Source organism: Artemia sp. Qi Xiang Cuo, chromosome 13, assembly GCF_049724085.1.
Source record: "Artemia sp. Qi Xiang Cuo chromosome 13, ASM4972408v1, whole genome shotgun sequence".
In the NCBI taxonomy this organism is placed as follows: Eukaryota; Metazoa; Arthropoda; class Branchiopoda; order Anostraca; family Artemiidae; genus Artemia; species Artemia sp. Qi Xiang Cuo.
Window position 1 is genome coordinate 34,010,828 of NC_142806.1, and position 23,589 is coordinate 34,034,416.

At 36.2% G+C, this 23,589-nt stretch overlaps 1 protein-coding gene across 2 annotated transcripts in view; it reads right to left on the minus strand.

The window, feature by feature from the left end:
- SA1 (stromal antigen) overlaps positions 1–23,232 on the minus strand; it is an 85,238-nt gene extending 62,006 nt beyond the window's left edge. Inside the window, exons 1-8 of one of the 2 annotated variants that reach the window (XM_089099502.1) lie at positions 23,205–23,232; positions 20,216–20,311; positions 18,080–18,327; positions 11,588–11,966; positions 10,480–10,705; positions 5,231–5,533; positions 2,248–2,595; positions 772–862 (exon numbers count right to left, since the gene is read on the minus strand). In XM_089099502.1, the coding sequence (XP_088955628.1) occupies positions 772–862; positions 2,248–2,595; positions 5,231–5,533; positions 10,480–10,705; positions 11,588–11,966; positions 18,080–18,327; positions 20,216–20,288 (1,668 nt within the window). In that variant the 5' untranslated portion in view covers positions 20,289–20,311; positions 23,205–23,232. Of the gene's footprint in view, positions 1–771; positions 863–2,247; positions 2,596–5,230; positions 5,534–10,479; positions 10,706–11,587; positions 11,967–18,079; positions 18,328–20,215; positions 20,312–23,193 lie in introns of both variants that reach the window. The other variant, XM_089099499.1, reaches the window with a different exon arrangement.
- Between the last annotated feature and the right edge of the window lie 357 nt (positions 23,233–23,589).

Consider the following 23,589-nt stretch of genomic DNA (forward strand, 5'->3'; position numbering starts at 1 on the left):
AAAATGTTGTTAAAGAATTTCATCACTGTCGTATCCGAGGTTTTCAGAGTACCGAGATCATAATAAAAACAGTGGGCAAAGTGGCTCTCAAATGGAGAGTGAGCAGGGCAACGCATTTGAATTTGATTTTCTTGAACACTGCCCCTCCCATTGAAATCCGCTTAGAAAATGGTTTTCGGCAATAATCTCAGAAGTGTGAAAATGTCAGATATAACCTTTAGGCGTGATAACAATTATTTAATTATTTTATACTTATACGTTCCTAAGTGAAGAAAATGGGTCCCTAATCGTGTAACAATTTTCCACATTACAAAAAGGGTAACTTTCTAAGAACAACCCAAGGTTTTTCTTCCTCTTCTATTTCCTTCTGGGGTCCAATAGCATGAACTCCCGAAACCTGGGAATGAAATACAGGGATTTTTTTCATAAGGGTGAATTTTTTTTTTTTTCACTTGAAAACATTTTAATTCCTTAAACAGCTCTTTTCAAAGGCTCTAAACTTTCATTTAGGAACCTAAGAAGATCATTGCCGCCTTAAATTGGTATCCTCACTACAAAGGAAACTTGGCTAAACATACTAAATCGGGATAATAACACTAGACTGAAAATAGAGAAAACAGAATTTAGAATACTTATGCTTAGCGACAATGTATATAAGTGGTAGCAGGGATATACAGTCTTTTTTTTAGAATCAAGTTTAAGGTTACATCTAGTTAAGCGGAATGTAGCTTATACTGGTAATTTAAAAAGACAGCTATATCCGAAACTTACTTTACGTACAACGCCTCGTCCAACAGGTGGCTCTCCTGTTGCAGCCTGTCGAACGCAACAAACCATTATCTCAATAAGACTAACTTCTTGTCTGAAAATACGAATAATATTAGGTTGCAAAACTATTAAATTATAGGCCTTCATGCCACTTCGGAAGCGACTAACTTAGTTATGAAGCTCTGCAAAATTTTCTTTTTTACATGAACCGTTGAAAAGCCATTACGATTATTCTCGCTCTTTAATTACGTCAAGCATTTAGTGTCCAACGAACTGGCTGAATCTAAACCAAGGATACGCAGTTCACAAGGATTATTCAACAAAACCAGGCTGTGCAACGGATTTTTCCTTGAACTACTCAGTTTATCTACAAAACTTCAAAATTCTTTTCAAGCAAATAGAACACAATTTTTACGATTATTCGTCTTGCTCGAATACGGACAAAATCTATTAAAAGAATTATTAGAATATAACATAATAGAAGAGTGCTTCAAACAAACTGATTATATAAAATAATGTAGCTAAACACAAGGTTGTACAACAGGTTTTTCTGGACTTGTGCTGTGTTTGAATCATCATATCGGATTTGAATAAAAACAACAGTTCCTAACGCGACTGTATAGTTTTGTACTTTTTCAGATGTGAGCTTCATCCATTTTAGTTTTTTCTTTTTTTGTAACGTTTGCGTTTTTCTTTCACTTTTATGTTATTTTCTAGCATATGTTAACTGTTTGATTCATCTTTTTCCCGTTGATACAGACTTCAGGATATGAAGCCACAATTTTCGGACTTTTATTGGTAAAAGTACAATCATTTTTGAAGGTGCACTGACTTGATTAAAAGTTTTACCCATAGGTCTGTTTTGGTTTCATTTTCTTTGTTAATGGAAAGGCACTCTGGTGTAACAAATTGTTTTAGTAAGGACATGGGAACTAAACAAATAGTCCTTGAAGCAATTAAAATAAAACAAAATACAAACTATGTCACGTCCTCCATTAGAGACTCGAACGAGAACACACCTCACCATATATACACGAATAAAAAAAAAAAAAAAAAAACGTAAGCGAGTATTAGGTATTATTTTAATCACTGTATTTGGAAAAAGTCCTCATTCGATTTAAATTCTGGTTTTAATCAAGCAGCATAATAGAACTCACTAAAAACAAAATTAGTAGCACAAGATTGTAAAGGCGAAACTTGCTGACTAAACAACAGTATCATTTTTCTAAAGTCGATTTCATGAAACTCATATTCTGATAAACCCCGCAGGTAAATATAAACTGTGAAAATAAGTTCCAATCAGACAGCTGGTACAACCTAAGCCAGTATCGTATATGTTTCGTCTTTCTCAAATGAAATTTTCCAATTTGGCAACTGAAAGGCTCATATTACAAAGAAGAGGAACTAAAAAACCTACATTAAATTGATAACCTACAAAATTCAATAGACCTCTCTCAAGAAGAAGGTGCAAAAACTTACTTGGAGTCTAGAGGTTCCTCCCCTTCCTCGGGCTCCTCTAGGAGTAAGTCCGTCATACACTCCCAATCTTTCATCATAGAATGGGACTCAATAAGCGAATCTACGAGATAAGCTCCATGCTCGTGCAACTCTGACTCGATAAAGAAACAAACCAAGTCTCTTAGAAGCGGAGTATGTGGTGAACGTTTTTTACCTCGTCTGCTTGTGACGATAGGAGCGTTCTCATCAATGGAAAAGAATCGTTCATTTAAAAACTCTCCAGCAGCCTGTGCAATAGCTCTGTGAGACGAATATACTAATTCATAAAGAGCTTCACAATCTTTGTCTTCTAATGCATGGCGAGAGTATCTAAAAATAAATGGATATTAGAACTATTCTTATTGACTTTTTGACTGAGATAAGATACAAAAATGGGAAAGTGTACAGTCATTATCCGAAGGAGGAGGAGGGGGACTCCCCCCGTTCCCTGAAATCTCATGATTTTTACGATATTCCCAATAATATGCTGCATTTTCTACATATTTATTTTGCAGTGTTTTTTTTTTTAGTTTTTAAACCTTTCCACTCCCAAAAAAATCCCACTTTAGTGCTCTACCTCCGGCCCTGGAATTGTAAATAAAAGTATGAGCTTCATGTTCCTCCAAAATAGTGCAAAAAATGTGCATGTGTGCGGGTGCAAAATTACTGGAGCTCAACTGGACTGAGAGAACATCTAAGTAATATTATAAAAAAAGTCAAAAAAATGCTTCAAATTGGAAAAAAATAATTACAGAAAATAACAAAAAGTCAAAAATACACAATGGCCACATCCTTGGGGGTTGGGCATGAAATAATGAATTTTTTGCCATAATTTTGAAACGGATGTGGTTCGATCTCAGAAGAAGGGGGTATTCCCCTCCCTATCCCTGAATGCAAATATGACAGCAGTCAACAATTCAAGTAAGAAAATGAGAGGAAAATCTCAATACGAAAACATAAAATTTTAAATGAAAACAAAAGACAAGGATAGTAAAAAAAAAACTAACTTGAGGGCTACAACAAACAAAGAAACTCAGAAAAAAAGATTATTGGTGTCTCGCCATTTTATTTTAGCATATGCAATAGGCACTTGTATGATATAGCCCCGACCTAATATTCTTCATCTAAGAAAAACCTTTTTCTCTGACTCTTAATCCTAATGGAATATACCTAAGTATAATAAAATTATAATACTTTAGAAACAAATTTGTGCTATATATTTGCACATTATGGGGTGGGGGGGGGGGGTAAACTATACGGGTGTGCATGCCTAATGTGTTAGGTACAATTATTCTGCATATTATGAAGTAAAAATTGTTTTCTAACTTCACTTCCAAATACTTTAACCCCCACCCTTAATGTGCAAATATATAGCACAGACTATATATTTCCCATCTATTCTGTCACTTCTCTTTGTCTTGTCACGCTAAGCTGAAAGAAACTAACGAAAAAAATAGCTCTACAAGGCGTCAATGGATGAACAGCTTGAGTTGTCGGGATCATACAAGTAACATGCAAGGAAACAACTGAGAATCTGAAGGTATTAAATGGAAACATAAAAGTAAAACTTATCTTATTGTTAAACTAAACTTATCTTATCTAACAAAACATAGGACGTCAATATCAATTTTTCTTGCAAGTCTATATGTCAAGTCAGTTCAACAGCTGTACTTAAACTTTATTTGAGGCGTTTGAACAAGGATATGCCTAAAATCAAAAAGAATATCTACAAGCTAACAAAACAGAGAACTTTTAGAAAAAAATCGTGAAAAGCTATTTAATACCGTAAATTACATCTAACTTTTTTTGTCATAAATAATGCCATTCATTGTTTGATTTTTTATTTAGTTACATTTTCACCGTTGCTTGTAAAGAATCTTGCTTTTATTTTAGATGGTTTTTTTACGGTTTGGTTTCTATTGATTTTAGTGGTTGTTCTGTTAAGGTCTTTTTTATTTTTACACTGAGGACGGTCGAGCGGAGGTCTCGGCCAAAACATTTGCATTGCATTTGCACTGGCTGTAAATATCCTCGTTTTTCTTCTTTTCAAGTTTTTTCTTATCTTGACTTTCCTTGAACAGTAAATATTATACAGTCTTTATTATCATTATTGAACTTTTACTGTTAACTAAGCTTCAAGTTTTTACTTTTGCTTCATTTTTATGTTTAGCGTTTGCATCTGCCAAATTTGGTGCACCGTCATACCGATTTTCGCTGCATTGGGTATGCAAAAACCGTTTGAAAAAAGACAGAAATAAAAGGATAAAACAAGATTTGTTGAAGTGAATCTACGGTCAGGGTTAAGAAAAATTCAATAGAAGCTTAATCTCTAGTTTATTCTCGGTATATCGTACAGGTAAATGCCGATAAAGTTTCGATTTTTTTTGCGCAAAAATAGCCGACCCAAACGGCAGCCTCAATGCTAACTAAGTTTTTCATAAAGAGTATGTCACAAGGTCTTTGACCATTCATGAGTTTCAACTAATTGATCTCAACACAACCTCTTGTAGCAAACAATTTAATTCTAGCAGACAAGCAGGTTACTTCCGTATTAAAAACGATTGTGTACTATTTTGTATGAATATTGCTTTCTGAGTACCGTTAAGTACTTTATTACAGTTTTTGGGAAGGTTGTATTAACCTTGTGATCGATTTTATGCATAGGTATTGTAATAACAGCCAATAAAGACGAACTGTTATCATGTAATGGATAAACTGGCTGCTGGTGAGTACCACGGTTCATTTTGTCCTTCTCTTTTTTCTTGTTTGCTTCTTTGCGTGCTGTTGATCAAATTAGTTGAACCGTTTCGCAAAGGCCAGTTGACCTTCTAGAAAAAGTTATTTGTTTAACTTATTTGCACTTGGTTCAGAATAAATGAAAATAATGATGATATATTGATATTGTATGTTTATATTATGGTGATATACATATGAATAAATAAATATCATCAACAACGCCACTTACTTATAGATTGCAGTCACCAGCTTGACTGCTTGGACAGCAACATCCGGTTCTTTGTCCAAAGCCATGTTAACAATCCTTTCTCTGAATTTTGATGTAAAAAGCTCGAGTTTACCTTTCAGTTCTTCAGCTTCATATAATGGAAGTAGACTTTGTAAACACTTGAGTCGTACTTCTCCAACTTTATCATGCAAGGTCCAACCAATATACTTCAAATACGAGTCATCAAGAAACATGGAATGGAATTTTCGCATCCAAACGCCAATTTCTTGCATGCAAATTGAACGGATTTCAGGTAGTGTGTCCCTAAAATACAGCAAAAACCAATAGCATGTCCATATAATATCAAAATGGTGTACATCCAAAATAATTCCAAGATCTGGATGCTACTACTACCAACTCACTCTTTCTCCCACCCAAGAAGTTTCTATTTCCACAGTCATTCGAGGACATCCTATTTTTGTCTGACCTCAGTTGGATTACCAATAAGCACCCTTTTGGCACCGTTCATCCGTAAAATGTGATTAACAGTCTTAACCTTTCTTTCAATCCCTAGAAGTGGCACCAAACCATAAGTTTCGCGTAGTTTATCCTTTGATATATGGTTAGGCAAACTACCACCTAAACATACTGTTAAGACAATCTTTCTGGAAAACACCTTGCAGATCTTCCTTAATCTATCAAAGTGCCAATGCTTTAGAGCCATACTTGACAACTTTCATTACTGTGGCTTGAAATATCGTAATCTTAGCTTACATACTTATTTTCCTATTATTTCAAAGTATTAAAAAAAACACTGCACAAAAACACCCAACTTTACTCCTCAAACACCCTGCACCTTGGCTATTCTAGTTTTGGCATGTTCAATGCATCCACCGTCTTTATTAATAATGATACCCAGGTAAGTGAGGGAAATATTTGATCGATTTTCTGCTACCTAACATCCCCTTGTCGCTAAAAAATAATTTTTGAACCTAATCTCTTACACTGAACCATAAAAACCTTAAAAAATTCACATATTTGGCTAAAATTTTTATCTAAGACACTCAAGTCATACGCATAACCTATGTCTAAGTGAGTTTTACCTTCTCATTTGATACCATATGCCCCCACAGCCTCTGCTACGTTCATTTGGACGAAATTCATCCAAATAATTCATATCAAGGAGGACAAGACAATAGGACTTAAGCGGTCTTAAAGTAAATTATAGGAATTTCAAGACTGAAACCTCGGCAACCTACAGGTATTAGCCTCGTTGAGTATTTCAAGACAACATGATTATCCTGGATATGTTGATTCCTTCAAGCAAATGTTCAACAGATGTTTAAAGCCTAGTGATAAAACTAGGTTGTAAAACATGTAAAACATATTATACAAAATAAATAAGAAAAACAGATTTAAATTGGGAAAACTAGTCGTAACATTCTAAACTGGAAAAATGATAAAGCTAAGTCTGACTTTCTGGAGTTAGGAAGGCCAAATATTCAAATTTTCTGTGCCAATCACCTCAAAACAGAAACGAACTCAAGAAGTGACATATAACACTAATAAGTAGAACTTTGCTAAACTAATTTACATAACAACGAAGACCACACTGCCTTTCTATCATTAAAACAACAACAAGTAAACACCAGGGAATTTACCTAAGACAGTGGAATTGTTTAAACCTTAAGAATATTTCGGTTCTAAATCTACCAGCCACCCTCAACAAGCTACATATATAAATAAAACAAAATTTATAATATAAAGGAATCTTCAAAATTCTTACAATTTTATTTTATTAAAATAAAGTAGACAGCGCAGTTGGCAGTAAGTATAAGCAAATTGAATCCAACATTTTCATTGTTCCCATATCTTCATCACCATTCCTAGAAAGCCAAAGTAAGTAGAACACAAGTAAGATATTGCAATGATTTAGATCCCATGCAGTTGTCCCACGAACTCCAAGATATGAAGAAAATAATTAAACACCGACACATTTCCTCAAAGAAACCCATAGATGTGTTAGAATTAATTGCACAATGCGGAGACCCCAATTGCAGTGTCAGTGGCCAGTAATGAGAGGTCGTTCACCTTAGACCCTTCAAAGCCAGGAATGGCGCATAGGGCGTCTACGAAACCTCGTCAGACATCGCGGAGCTGAGCTGCAGCCCTGACGTCCTCCCACTGTGGTTGTATAGACATATCCCCTCTACTCAGGTCCTGTTCATACTGCCGTCGTAAGGTGTGTCTTGGACGACATCTTTTGCGCCTCCCCCAGGGCACCACTCATAAAACTTACATGAGAGTCGATCCTCTGGCTTATGAAGGACGTGGCCAAGTACGTCCGCCTCCTGTGTTTCAGAAGGTCAGTAAGTAATGATTGACCGGTTTGCTGGCAAATCTCTATGTTCGTGACCTTTTCCTGTCCCAATATGTTCAGTATTCTTCTAAGGCACATGATTTCAAATGCTAGGAAGCGTCTCTCCATCTAGACACTTAGTTTCCAGCATTCACTTGCACAGAGGAAAATGGACATCACATTGCTGTTCATGAGGCGGAGCTTCTCGCGATTACAGTATTTCATACAGCATAAGATTGGTTTCAATTTGTTAAAATCCAATAGAGCTTATCCAATCCTTCTCTTGATTTCGTTGGTTATAATCAAGTCAACTCCCGAAGTACTTAAACTCATTGACCTGTTTAATTGCTTTAACTGTGCATTTCAGTGTCAGGGGAGAGCTAGATGTAGTCATGTTCTTTGTCTTACTGACATTCACTTTAAGCCCCACTTTTTCGGCCTTTTCGTCAATGGTGTCGAGCAGCAGCTGCGGTTGCTGTAGCAGCTGCAGATGCCTTTCAAAATCAATAAAGCATGTATGTTTTTTTTCCAATTCCTGGACTCTTCAACCATTAGTCTAGGAATGAAAATAAGATCAGAGCAAGACCTACCAGATCGTGTTGTTCTTCCCTGAGGTGAGTCTAGGCCTGTTCTTAGGCGTTGTATTTTCCTAGGCCCAGACGTTAAGTTGATGCCTCTCCAGTTGTCAGAGATTCGCGCATCGCCCTTCAACGTCTTGAAGAGTTTGACCAGTATTCCCCTGGTCCACTATTTTGGGACTTTTTAGTTATTCCCGATGCCCACTAGGAGAGCAGTCTAAAAAGTTATGCAGGCTCGAAGGGTCGTCTTCAGCATCTCTGCCGTAATCCCACCGACTCCAGATGCACGTCCATTTTTCAACTTTTTTTTTCAGCTGTCGTCAGTTCTTCGGTGTTGGGGGGGGGGGAGGGTGGGTGTCAGCAATTCGTCAAATAGTAAGAAGGGTCGGATCGACTATTAGCCAAGAGTGATTAAATTATTTATCGTTAATGAGCATAGAACTCGAAAAATTAGAAGCAATCCATAGGGACGAGATAATTAATATTTTGCAGAGGTTGATTTAAGAAAAGTCAGATTTAAATGAATAGAAAATTTGGCCTGAAAAATTCTTGGGAGACAGGGGGAGGGGGGCTAATCAAGATTTTTCCCCGGGCACGAGAGAGGCCAGAACCGCCACTGCGTACGAAACGAGGCAATTCATCCAGGTATGAACTACGAACATGTTTTGGCATATTTTATTGTAAGTTTTAATTTATTTATTTACGTAGCTTGCTGAGGACGGCTCTTAGACATAGAGCGGAAATATTCTTAAGGTTTGACAATTCCACTGTCTTTGGTAAATTCCTTGTTATTTCTGAAGCTAATTAATTTAGCTATTTGTCTCTATTCCTATGAACATTAAATTTTTAGTCAAAAATTTTACGTTCCATAATAAAAACTTTTTAGGGGTAAAAAGTGAAACTTCTAAATTTTAATACTAATCCTTTTTTAATTGTTTTGCTAAAACAGACGTAAAACAATAAAAAAAAAACACAAAAAACTGGGAGAAGGGGATATCCACATCGATACAGAACAGAAAATCAACTTTCGAGATAGAGAAGTCAGTAACTAAACCTAAATTCCTACTTTCGGTTATACTTTATGTGCAAGATCTTTCAACAAATGTAAGGCGAATTTTCCTTAAATAAGCGCAATTCCTGTAAAATTTGAAAGAAATAAGGAAAGACAGGTGAACCTGGTTCACATTTATAAATGAATTCATTTATTTTGGACTATCGACAACTGCCGAAATATCTCAGCCATTGCGAAAATTGGAACCTAGAAAGTGAAAATGCGGAAAAAACTTTTAGCTGTTTTGTGCTATCAGTAAATTAAAAAGTTCAAAAATGGACTTGATCAAATTTAAAACTGAATCCTCCAAGCATTGGTAAATGTCTGAGTTAAGCCACTACGATGTGAAATCTTGGTCCCCATCTTCATTAGAATAGAAGCCTGTCAGACAAAACAACACTGTCGAATCGAGGGGCTCCATGCTCTTACTCACCAAGTGCCATTATAAACCCAGATTGCCCAGACAACTCTCAGATAGTTTCGACATACGATCCGGATTCCACTGGCAACTCCTGCTTGAATACGTATGATTTTGACCCCACACGACATGGTTGGTCACAGCCGAGGGGCAGACCTAAGACCAGGCGGAAGGACATTCAAAAGAAGTTCCGCAAAATGGCCGACATTGCCATCGCGGGCCATTGAACAATTTTTACATGAATCACCGTACAAGAAGCTCTAAGAACTTTAAGAAGCATTGTTCTTTATGATATAAATTTAATGTTCAAGTCAATGTTAGAAAAAGTTAATAAAGGAAGACTGTGGCTGAGACATCCCCAATATTACTTTTTACAAACTGCACAATCCATCAACTAATGTACAATTTTGCAGGACGATAAATTTATAATCTTCTCAAAAGAAAACATTTCCAATTAAATGCTAAAGCAATAAATGATGTTAGAACATAAAAAGCTACTCACAGGTATATGAACGATTTAGAAAATGCACAGCTTATAGACCATACCCTCAGACAGGACTGACGTGGGACTCTTCCAGAAAAACTACTCCCAAAATGCAACTTTCCCACACTTTGATAATCTTTGCCCTAAGATAAATTTCCTATGTACTCGAAAGTGATTTCAGTAGAGTTCTTCAACCAAATGTTGGCCAAGAATTAGATAGATACCCTTAATACAAATCCAGGGGGAGGGCAACTCATATACCTTCCCCCTAACACCCTCCCATATCTCATAACAGACTACCTAGCGTTTGGTATCTCTTAATAGCTTTCAGTCCCTCGCCCCTAAATGGTGTCTTCAATATGACACTTACAAAATTTTACCTGTATCTGTGCATGAATACCGACTTGAACATGTAGTTCAGCATATTTTTGATTTCATCCATGTTTTCTTCCAGTTCTTGCAGCCTTTGGAGCAAAGTGTCCATACGATCAGAAGCCCTTTTTTCCTTACTTTTTTGCCTTTCTGCTTCATACTGCCGAGTAGTATTGTCTAGATTTACGCTCACTGTCAAAGCTACATCAACTAGCGCCGTCATAAGCTTCATGCCTAATAATAGACATAATCAATAGGAAAAACATACAGTGCATAATATGTTTTGTATTGAATTTATCTTAATACCTTTAAATAGTCTTTTAGTTTTTAATACAAAGTTACTAAAATAAAAGACATTCTAGCAATTCTAACAATAAAAGACAATAGACGATTTTTTGTTTTAGGCTCATTTTAGCAATTCGCTGTTATTTATTAGCACAATCTTTATTTTGAGGGAGCAAATTTCTTCTTTTCTCTTTTTACAGGGTACCGAAATTCAAAGATGTTCACAGTTTTAATACCTAATTTCGTTGCACTGGACATAAAAGGGCATATCTTATAATTTTCACATATTATACAGGAAAGTAAACATTTTTTTTTCTTTTTTTACAGCATTTTGAGGATTTAAACAGGACAATATTACGGGCGGTGTGGCATATTTTGTTTAAAACTATAAACAGCTATGTAAAGTACTCTTAGAGCTAAAAATACTTAAATATTTTTGATTTGCCTTCCTCCCTCCTATGGAAAAGCAATCCCGTGCAAATGCAAACAGTAATCAAACATCCACTGGATGACTCTTAGAAGCAAAATAAACCGTTCCAAGAAAAAAGAGTATATCATTCTCTTGTTTTGAGATAAACACCATGAACTATAAATTCTACTACTACTTATAGAATGTAAGGTTGTGATTTAGCAACACATATAGATTTTTGCCAAGGTAATTTTTTATTTTGTTATTGGTTAACACACTCAACGGTGGAAGAAAAAACTATATGCTTAAAATAAAATTAAAACAAATGCCACCATCTGCTGCTTCTCCTCGAAGTTCAGTGCCAATTTCAGTTATAGCCGGGAACTTGTTCAAAGGAAAATAAAAAAGTAATTTTAACTAACCTGCCAACGTTGCTGTATGTCGAAATGCACGAACTTGAGAATCAGACAGGCCAAGCAGCAGTGAAATAACATTGTCCATCATATACTGATCATACAAAATTGAATACTGACACTGTTTCACCAAAGTTTGAACAAAATCACAAAAACCATTTCTGAATTTCTTATACACTACTCCAGACATTATTAATGGGTATTCCCCTGATTCTTCGTCAAAAAGTTCTGTCATTTTTCGAATAATAGTAGCATGTTCCATTTGTGTTTGCATATCACGTGTTATTTTTCCTTTACAGCCAGATGCACTAATGAAGAATTGCATCAGCTCCCTTAAAGCATCTTCTTTGTTGTTTTTATAGTTTTCCATCCAATCATAGACAATGGCCTTAAAAAAAATTATAAACATAAACTGTTGGCCTTTCAATACAAAAGTGACATGTTATAACCTAAAAAAGGCGTGTCTGGTGAAGGGAGGTGGGGAATCTAATCTCGAAATCTACACCTGCACGGAAATAGCAGACACCCCTGATATTAGCCCAAGGGAGTTAAGCAAATTTTGGTGATAATGGGTAGCCCACAGCCATTATTATAACCGGAGGGAGGGGGGGGGGGAGTTCAAAACGCAGAAAACGGCATTTTCAGCCATTTTTTTGGAGAAGGGGAACAAATTTCTTTGGGTCAATGTCCTGGGGAAACTTGATTTGCGTTCGCCTGAGGAGTGTACAGTGTTGTAGCAACGGTTGGCCAGCCGACAAGTGTTCACCCTTGACTTGATTTTTACTACACTTGGTGATTTCTACTTAGATCCTTCGGCGGAAGCACCACTTCCAATCAGTGACCGTGCAACAGTTATATTACGGCCAAAGTCAACAATGAAACCTACTAAACCAAAGCAGTTCACCTACCGTCCACTTACAGAAGAAGGTATAATTGGCTACACAGAATGGCTCAACTCAGTATGCTGGTTACGCCTTTTCGAAAACAAAGACGCAAACAGCATGGCTGAACTCCTCTATGAACAAACAATTCGAGAGTATGAACGATTATTCCCTGAAAAGCGAGTTACAATTAGAGCACAGAATAAACCATGGGTTACTCTGACAATTAAAGCAGCAATGGCAGAGCGAGACATGCTTTATGAGACAAAGCCACACTCTGACGAATATAAACGGAAGAGAAACATAATAGTTAGACTACTAAAGCAAGCTAGACGTCTGTATGGACACCAAATTTTTGCTAAGTTGTCAGCCAGTGACCCAAGAAAGTTCCACACAACTGTACGGAAACTGATGGCACAGTAGAAGCCTAAATCCATCCTGAGGGACCAGCAAAGAGAGAATGTAACCGCAAAAGCAATTAATGCACACTTTTCAAATATTTGCGGCCAATAACCTCCCCTCAAGACTATGCTACAGAATGGTCCAATCAAAAACATCCCCATTATTACAGTTTCCCAGGTTCAAGAAAAACTCGAAAACCTAGACATTAGGAAAGCCTCGTACCCTGGTGAAATTCCTATAAGGCTGTTACATACATGCTACCCCTACTGGCTACACCATTGGCTATGGTGTATAACCAGTGCCTACTGGAATACATTTTCTTAGATAAGCTCAAAAAGGCATTTATCACACCAATTCCAAAGAAAAGATCACCGACCTTCCCATCCGATCTCAGGCCAATTTTAAAGATGCCCATCATTTCAAAAGTCTTCGAAGATTTTATTTTACAGTGGCTACTAGCAGAAGTAGAACACAAAATCAATCCTATGCAGTTCAGTTTTCGTCAAGGAATACAGCAAAACTCAGTATCTGGTCAGATTACTTCATGATCTACTAGAGCACCTAGAAAATCCCGAGGCCCTTGCTGAAATAATCATTTCTGATTTCGTGAAAGGTTTTGATCTGCTTGATCATGAGAATGTAATCAACGAATCCCGTGCCCTGGAAGTCTTGCAGTTTCTCTCATGTACTATCGCAAGTTTTCTTTCTGTTCGTCAACAGTGCGTACAACTCGAAAACGGGGAAACATCCAACTTCCAAGACATCACGTGTGGAGCTGCCCAAGGAAGCAAGTTAGGTCCCATCTTATTTGTCATTGTCATCAACCGACTGATGAGGCAACACAAACAGAGGTATAAATTTGCAGAGGATCTTTCGTTAAGCCTGCTGCAATTTCTGCCACAAGCTTCCAATCAGCTCATACCCCTTGTTGCAGAGCTTCAAGATCAAGCCGATCAAGTGAAGCTCCAGATAAACCTCGAGAAAAGCTGTGTAATGCATGTCAACTTCCTGAAAAAGAGGAAGAGCACAAATGAATCTGCACCTCTCCATACATAGAAATCATTAAAAATACATCGCATCACATTTAGTGATGATCTCTCGTTTGGAGATACCATCAGCCAGATCACAGCAAAGGCATCTGGTTTTCTAAAATCTTTTTCTAGTCTCATACTGTTTGGGATGACCCAGCAACTCCTTCCTTGGTGCTATAAAAGCTATGTAATGCCCGTAATGATGTACGGCTGTCCTGTCTGGCACCCGTCGCTTACAGAGAAGCACAAAAACAAACTGGAAACAATTCAGAAGAGAGCCTGCAAAATAATTCTTGGGCCGAATTATAAAACTATGAACAAAGCTTGAGCTTGAGTCAACTTAAGCTCCAAACACTGGAGGAAAGGAGGCATGAAAATCTGATGAAGTTTGGAGCTGACATCCTGAAGTCCTCAACACACCGAGATATCCTTCCTCCGTTTACTTCAGAGACCCACGCAAACAAAACAAAATTGGCAACTCTGAAAGAGGGAAAAAAACTGCTGGAGTGCCCGCCTACACACTACACACTCGACAACAAGATATCTAAAATACTTTGTTCCCTACTACGTCAGATGTTACAACAATAGTGTCCTGAAGTAGAGGTGATGGTTCATCATTTGTGTTTTTCTTGGTGTTGTGCCTTTTTGTGCTTTTCTTTCTTTTTGCTTAAATTGACGATACCCATATTATTACAGTGTGATAAAGGGAACGAATAAAGATTATTATTATTATTCAGGAGCAATAATTTAGCTTTGTATTTTTGCTATCGATCAAATGCTGTATCTCCCTCCAACTTTTAAAAATAATGTGCACCAAGAAAACATTTTTCTTCTGAAAAATTGGTCTCAATATAAATATATTGAGTTTCTGCTTAAAGTAACTTTATGCTCTATTCCCCGACATACGACCAATTGAGTTACTTTTAAAAATACATCATGCATCCAAGCTGATCCTGTGTTACTTTATCTTAAAAGCTTTAAATAATTTCCGAGACCACATTGACTAAACACGACACAACGAGAAACTGTAGGAGAATGAAAAAAAAAAAATTTAAATCACAGCCAGTGGGACAAACGAGAGAAGAATACATGTTTCAGTCGAAACCTCTGTTCAACCGTCCTCAGTGCAGAACTAAGATTAAGATGTAGATAAAAGTCCAAAGGACAATACAAACAGAAAAACTTGAAAAAATGAACCTAAAATAGAAGGCACCCTTACTTGAGTAACAGTTAAAAGGCAACTGAAAAAAAAAAAAAAAAATGATATTGAATGGCGGATCAATCTTTTAATTCGAAATTTATTTTGTAAAAGGCTTACGCTAATCTCTCTCCAGGTATGAAATTGTCAGTAGTCCCATAAGTTTGCGAAATATGATTTTGTGGTAAAGCACAGAATGATCGGAATTCATAAAGGCACTATTAATCTGGTTAAGAAAAGCTTCTCGCATACCCCTATTAAAAAAGACTTTTAGTGGATATTCTTCTTTATTTCAACAGTCTCCCTGAAAATTTGCAACAAAGTTTTAACCGGGGGCTATAATGGAGGAGTCATCAAACATAACGAAGTTATCTTGACAATGCGTTGAAGCGGTCTTCAGTATGTTGAGACCATGGCAGAATCAAAACTCTCGGACCTTTGGCGTAACTTCATGGCTCTGTCGATTGAAGAGTTATGTTCCGATAACCTCTCTCCTAGTTGCTAGTGGTCCTTCCAATATAGAAAAAAAACTGCAAGAACGGGGTACTCTACAAACACCCCATTCTAGAACGGGGCTGGTTTTATCTTTGCCGTAGTTGGAAAGAATCTGTATGTTGTTTAAAATTTTAAAGGTGACATAAAGGTTAGGTACTTTTTCTTCTTCTTTTTTTGAAGAACTAGGAAGAATTAAAAAAAAAACCATAAAACATCAAGTCAAACTAAACATGAAAAGAAATCACCAGTAATAGATCGTTTTCGTACTGATTCAGAATTTTCCCCGTTTTGCGCTGAGTCGGGACTTGGCTCTTTTTGCGACGAGTGCCGAAATTCCACAGCTTGGACTTGGCTCGTTTCGTCATTAAGGTGGAACATAGCCCCTTTTTGCACCCAGTATAGATTTAGATTTTTCTTCTAAGAGTTAGGATTTAGTCCTATTTTTTGGCATCGAGTTCGTTTACAGCTTGGATGTTGCTCTTTCTTTACATCATGTCAGTTTGTCTGAAGATTGTGCTAAGTTCTCTTTTATGCATTAAGTCAAGAATTAGCTTGTTTTAACACTAAGTCGAGTCTCAGTTTAACTTAAAGCTAATACTTACTTAAACTGTTTTGGCAGCGAATTATAACTTAGTCCGTTTTTGTCATGAGTCAGGACTCAGATGTTTTTTTCACGAAGTCAGAGCTTATTTTGATTTTGAACCGAAGCAAGCGGAAGCTTGGATTTATTTCGTTTTCACAGTAAGGTAGGACGACTTGAGCTTGTTTTTACATTTAGAATGTGCATAAGTCGTTTTACGCAGAGTCAGGGCTTGACATATTTTTGAAACAGCTCGCTCTGCAGCTTGGATTTTTTTTTTTTTTTTTTTACTCAGTCTCGGTTTAGTTTGATTTTGCACCGAGTCATAATTTAGCTTGTTTGTACTGTGATTCAGGACTTGACTGATTTTTATGCCGAATAAATTGTAAGCTCATTTCTGTACCGATTTATGTATCACTTTTTTGTACCGAGTAAGGATTTAGCTCATTTTGACACAAAGTCAGTCCGCAGCTCAAAGTACGCTCTTTTTTCACTAAGTCAGGACTTAGCTCGTGTTTTCATGCAGGTTTTGTACCGTCAAGACTCAGGTCAGTTTTGTACTAAGTCCAACAAAGCTTATATCAGCACCAAGTCAGGATTCAAATCGTTTTTTCACCTAGTCAGTCTGCAGTTTGAACTTCGCTCGTTGTTGCCCTGAGTCAAGAAGACTTTAACCCTTACCAGTTTCTTGCAATAAGCCGAAATCGGCTGCGTAAGAAAAAACGTCGAAGTACCAAATGTTACTTCCGAAACACAACTATCGCTATCTGCATGTAGATGTAGGTTTATGGTTCATAGGACAGCGAATTTAGTTTTTATTTGTTTGAATCGTTTGTTATACACACCATTACTCAGTTTCTTTTTCCTAGTTTATCCTGTAATTTAGTTTCTTTTTTTGCATTATTTGCTATTGTTTTCAGAAAATAGTAAATTCAGGGCATTTTTGACTCACGTAGAATATTATGTTGTTTTTATTCTCCTTGTTTATGTATGTAAAGATAAACCTTGGACAGCTGTGTTATTATTACTTTTATTTATTCCTGGGTCAGCCATGCTTAGTGTTCTTATCTGCTTTGCTATATAAAGCAGCTAAGTGACAAAAGGAGCCAGACAAAGCTACTATACAGTGTATACACTAGGGATAGAAAATAAATCTATGCTCAAAGATTAATGCTGAATTTAAATTTTAGAGGAAAAAACATGTAAAACTTAACCAGGAAATAAGTTATGATTACCACTGTGCCGAAAGCTTCCTTTCGAGATGGGCAGCATATTCCACTTTAGATCAAACAGAACATGAGGAAAATACACAAGGTAAATGTCAGCTATTATAAATTATCCATGCTAGAATATAAAAAACTTGCAAAACTGTCCAATCACTCTTCTCTGTCGGTTAATCATTCATCCTTACTAAGCCTTTTCATTTTATTTTTCAAACCCCAGACTAGCATATTCAGTTGTTAGACTTGTAATTATTTCAATTAATTGTGACAAAGAACACCACATTTGAAGCAATTCCGAGGTTTTTCTAGCAAAAGTAAGTAAATAAGGAAGTCCGTCTTAAAAGAGCCCTAATCAAGAATATTTCCCTGCAACACTATTAGAATCTTCATAAGTCTCTAAATTGGGCAAATTGGTTGTTTTTAATGTTTTAGTTAGGTTAAAATCTGCAAATTATGCACTAATACAATCGTAATATCTAACAAATAATTTACAATTAAAAAATGGAGCAAACCACGGCCCGAAGATTAAAAACAACGTTTTCAAATTGACAAGTCAGTTATGATTGTCACAATTCTCTCTCTGGTAAAGATATGGATCTCCAATCTATCTTATTATATGCCATTGTAGTGCTCTAGCACTAAGGAATATCATTAGGCTGTACGTAAGAAAAAAACGAGAAAGTGAGCTTACAGGAAGTGATGCTTTTCCTTGAAGCACCATATGATACAGGCTGCCTTCTTCTTCAGGGGGTATATCAGGCAGGACATCTTGTTGCTTCTGTGGCTGACGCTTTGCAGGACGTCCTTTCTTTTTTATAGGTTGCTCTTCAAGCATAGGTGGGGAAGGACTTCTTTGTGGCCCTCCTGCACGTCTTCTTGGTGGAGCATGGCTGGGTGGTGGTGGGGAGTCCCCGTCAGTAAGAGCTCCAAGGTCGAATGCTGCTTAAAAAATGATCCTTAGACATAAAAGAACTTCACCACAAATAAATTGGTAGTTACTTTATTTACTTTTTCTAATAATATAAAACGATTATAATACACATCGAAATAAGATTATAAGTATCTAAAGAAGATGTCCTCGTTTCAAAACCAAATGGCTCATCCAACATTTTTCTAAAAATGATTTAATGTGCTCCTATGGAGCTGGAACTGGGAGACCAAGTTGAAATTTTATCAATTTAGGGGTGGGGGGGGTCTTCAGTGAGGGGTAGAGAAGGTCTAAACATGTTTTGGCTAAAATCTGACTAAAATTTTTGGCCCTTTAAGCTCCTGTGGGGCTGGAATCTTTTCATGGTTAAGTAGTTATGTAAATCTAAGTGGATTGTATCCAGTTGCTACATTTTCATAAGTGAATTTATATTGAAAATATATACAACATTAGAAATGATTGAGCAAACAAGTTCTAGTATCTATAACTCAAAGATCACCTTCAATATTCCTACACAGAGTACACAAAAATGAAGCTTTATTATCTGGCTACACATAATGATTTTACTGAGATGTTTTTATCGTTTTTGTTCTGCCAAAAGGTAGTATATCTGACATCTTCAAAATTCAGAGATAATTACAAAAAAAAATTGCTATGCTGTTCTCAAAGGAAGAATCAACAGGACAGTGTAGATCAGTAGGATCAAAGCGTGATTGAATATACATTGCCCTGTGATCATAGTACTTAAAACTACTTCTATTCATTTGATTTTTTGCTCATTGTTTGGTGCAAATTGATCTCACACAATGGTGCCCACATCTCTGAATGATACATGCTTATTAGCCTTGTTCATATGAAGATAAAGTTTTTTTTTTTTTGATGGTCCAAATTGTTTAAGTAAAAACTTGTCTTTGTATATGACACCAGAAATTGATGATCGTTAGAGAATTTTATGCAGTACAAAATTTGCAAAAGAATACATTAATCCTGGTAAAAAAAAGGAAGGGTCTGTCAAAAAATAACAATCAGTGCATCTAAAAATTAGAATCGCTTTAAAGCTTGCTTGTCATTATTCTTTTTAAAGCTGCATCACAGAATGATCTTACAAATTATTATTCCATGTCTTCTAGCAGTATTTACTAAAATTTCTGAAAAAGTAATACTTTCTTGACTTCTTGATTTTCTTGGTCCTAAACATTTTTCTTGTGACTTTCAATTTAGTTTTAGGGTGAAGCACTCAACTGAGCATGGATTTGCAACCTCATACTCAATCAGTGTGGTCTGACTTCAGCTGTCTGATAGCTTGTAATATGATCTGGAAGAAACTCCCAGAGTCTGTACAGAGCTGTCATATGTTTGGTCTGTTCAAAAAGAATGTTAGAAAATGTCCAGCTAATAATTAAGCTTTTTTCTGTTAGAGTTGATGTTTCTGGATAAAGTTGGGTTTTCACTTGAGTGGGTGAAATCATGCACTACTCCCCTGTCCAAATGTGAATATTTTTCTTCCCTGTTCCAATCTGCTCATGGAGCCTGAAGAGGGAGACTATGTTGAAGCTGATTTTTAATGTTGTGAACATATTTTTAAATTAAAGATCTCAGAACTTGGATTAAATCTGATAACCACAGTTTTACCACATGTACATTCTTCTATCAATATGAAGCATTTAATTAAATGACACTAAGCCCCCCCTCACCTTTTACTATTGTGTCCTAATAATTTCAAAGATTCAAGAAGTGAAGATTCAACCTCCCCCCCATATTACTCAGCAAAATCAGGGCTTGCCCCCCCTTCCTATTTTTTGATTAATATCTGTGGAAGCCCCAGGCACTATTTGTATTGATTTTGTTGATTCAAGGATTGTGTAGTACAATAAACAGATACATAATGCTAACACTCACCAATAGTAGCAAATGTCTGTGCCCTAGTCGAACTTCTTACTGATCTTCTGGTATTTGAGACCTCTTCATCCATTTTTAAGCGCAGGACTTCTAAAACTAATATGAATATCCAATAAACTATTTGAGTATTCAAAAAACACAAGAACATATTAAATTTTAAGACAATATAAATAATACAGAAAAGAAGTCTACAACCTTGAAAATAACATTGTGTAAACTAACCCATGGGATTTATAACATTAGATAAAACCAGCAAGAAAAATAAAATAATTTGAAAGGTAAAAGAACTAAATTTGATATCTAGCCTGTTGAATTCCCTAAAACCCAAACACTCTGGTCAGCACTCTTGAAAATCTTGTGGCAAAAATTTCCTGCTGAGAAATTTGATCCAAGTCAATTGCACTACTGTTGACTTCGTAAATAGTGAAGAGTCTCCAACATATATTTTTGTCACTTCATATAGAAGGGAGTGGGCAGGTGGTCATATAAACTCCAGAGGGGCTCATTTGATTGGAAATTAAAAATTCTAGTTCACTTTTTAAGAGTAAAAGAGGTCAGAGCAAAACTAGACCCCCTCCTGTACCCTTTTCCCCCAAACCAATCCAACAAAATTTGAGATGACAACCCCCCTAGACCCTTCAGGGCAAGGGTTGTAAGTTATGCCCTGGGGGCACATAAGGTTTATATAGAAAGGGTGATCAAATAAACCTTGGAAGGGGCTCATTGCATTGCTAATCAGAAGTTTTAATGCCCTTTTTGAGATTCAGAAAGATCAGAGGGTGGATAGACCCCCCCCTACACTTCTATTTTCCTTAAATGTATCTGATAAAAATTTTGAGATGACCATTTGTTGTTGTTCAAACTTTGAAAAGGATTCATCTGATTAGAAATTGAGAAGGCTAGTGCCCTTTTTAATAATTGAAAGTGATTAAAGGGCAACTAACCTCCCTCCCCTGCCCAACAATTCCCTAAACATATCCAATCAAAATTTTGAGATAGCCATTTTGTTCAACACAGTTGAAGGGTCTGGAAATTATGTATTTGAGGATGACAAACCGCTAACAGACCTAAGGGCAAGGGTTGTAAGTTATGCCCTGCGGACATATAAGGTTTATAAAGAAAGAAGTGATCATATAAACTTTGAAGGGAGGCTGATTTGATTGCTAATCAGAAGTTTTAGTACTATTTGACATTCAGAGTGATGGAGGGTGGATACTACCCCTCCACCTTGCATCTTCCCAAAATACATCTGATAGAAATTTTAAGATGGCCATTTGTTGTAGAAGAAACTTCAAAAATGGCTGATTCAATTGGAAATTGAAAGGGATAATGCCCTTTTTCATAGTCAAAAGTGATAGGACAACTAACACTCCTCCCATGCCCACAATTTCCCCAAACACCTCCAATCAAAATTTTGAGATAGCAATTTTGTTCAACATAGTTAAAATTCCAGAAATTATGTTTTTGAGGATGACACCTCTCTACACACAGCCCTCAGGGCAAGGGTTGTAAGTTATGCCCTGGGGAATTTAAGGTTTATACAGAAAGGGTGATTGTATGAACTTCGGAAGGGGCTCTAGATTGGTAATCAAAAGTTCTAGTGCCCTCTTTCAGATTCAGAGTGATATTACCTATTGAAATTTTGACAAAACAAAATTTTACCTTAATTTTTAGTTATTAGTTTCTTTTTCTCTGGCTTTAGTTAAAAAAATTCAATTCTTGTTATTTGAGTAGAATTTTAAACCATATCAATCTTTTTTTTTCAAAATTTAGGAAATGTATTTACATATCTTTAAAACCTTAAAAATTGGGATTGAGCAAAGTTGTAAAGCTGAAAACAACTAGGGTAAAATTCTACTTTAGCTACTTTTGGTTATCTTGGAAAGGGGTTAGGTTAGGTTAGGAAAAGGAAACTTTCAGGGATGGGTCTACAGGCTAAGTATGTCCTGGGAAGGTATTTTGAAGTATCTACCTCCACTCCTTCTCTCTCTAGAGGGTCCTGACCTATGATAACCTTTAAAATCTGTGTGTTATAAAAGTAAAACCTTCCAAAATATGCTTTCTGCATAAAAGAAGTACAACAAAATTGTTGTCCTACCATTTCAAGTTTTTCAAACTTTGCCATTGACAATTCACGGTATATTCCAAATCAGGGTATATATTTGCACATTAGGGGGGGGGGGTAAATTTTATGGTAAATTTGTAGTGGGCCATATGATTTAGCAAGGATAAAAGTGAAAACATCATTTGATGTTTTTCTTATGCTCTTTCATAATTTATAATTTTCATAATTTATATAAATAGCTTTGGGGCTCCTTTAAGGGCTCAAGATACAATTTGCAGTAAAATTCTACTTTAGCTATTTTTGGCTAGGCCTATCTTGAAAAGGGGTTAGGTTAGGAAAATGAAACTTTCAGGGATGTCTACAGGCTAAAGTATGTCCCAGGAAGGTTTTGAAGTACCTACCTCCACTCCTTCTCTCTCTTGGGGGCACTGACTATTGAAACCTATTGAATTTACCTTTTGAAATTTTGACAAAACAATATTTTACCTTAATTTTCAGTGATCAGTTTTTTTTTCCTCTGACTTTTGTTTAGAAAATGCAATTCTTGTTATTTGAGTAGAATTTTAAGCAATATCAATTTTTTAAGTCCTATTTTGCAAGGTTTCAGTTTTACAACACACAGATTTTTAAAGGTCATCAAAGGTCAGGACCCTCTAGAGAGAGAAGAAGTGGAGGTAGATACTTCAAAATACCTTCCTGGGACATGCTTTAGCCTGTAGACCCATCCCTGAAAGTTTTATTTTTCCTAACCTAACCCCTTTCCAAGATAATCAAAAGTAGAATTTTATCTTAGGCTATTTCCTTTTGAAGAGGCCTATTTTAGAATATTAACCTAGTATTTTAACCCCAGTGAAAAAATATTGCCGACATAAAACAAAACAACATCAAATTAGCAAAATCTGGTATAGTCTACCCAAGACTAACTCAAATATTAGCAATCAATCAACTGTAGAAATAGCCTCTTCTTCTTCTTCTTCTTCTTGAAGAAGAAGAAGAAGAAATAGCCTACCTTAGTAATTTCTAGATATTCAACTTCTTGTTCATAACAAAGAGTACGGGTAAGCAAGAATGCCGGCCAAAGAGGTTATTTTAAGGGGAAACGTCGACGTGCCACTGGCTGAAGCCAATTTTTCTGATTAGAAATAAGTTTCAAAATTGTTCAAAATACCCGAGTGATGTATTAATCAAATTTGAAGAAACCTGTTAAAGCCCTTTAGAACCCCAAAGACACTTCCTACATAATGACACACGTAAATTCGAAGAAAATGCTACGAACAACGTTCAAAAACCCATAGTATCAATAGTCTTT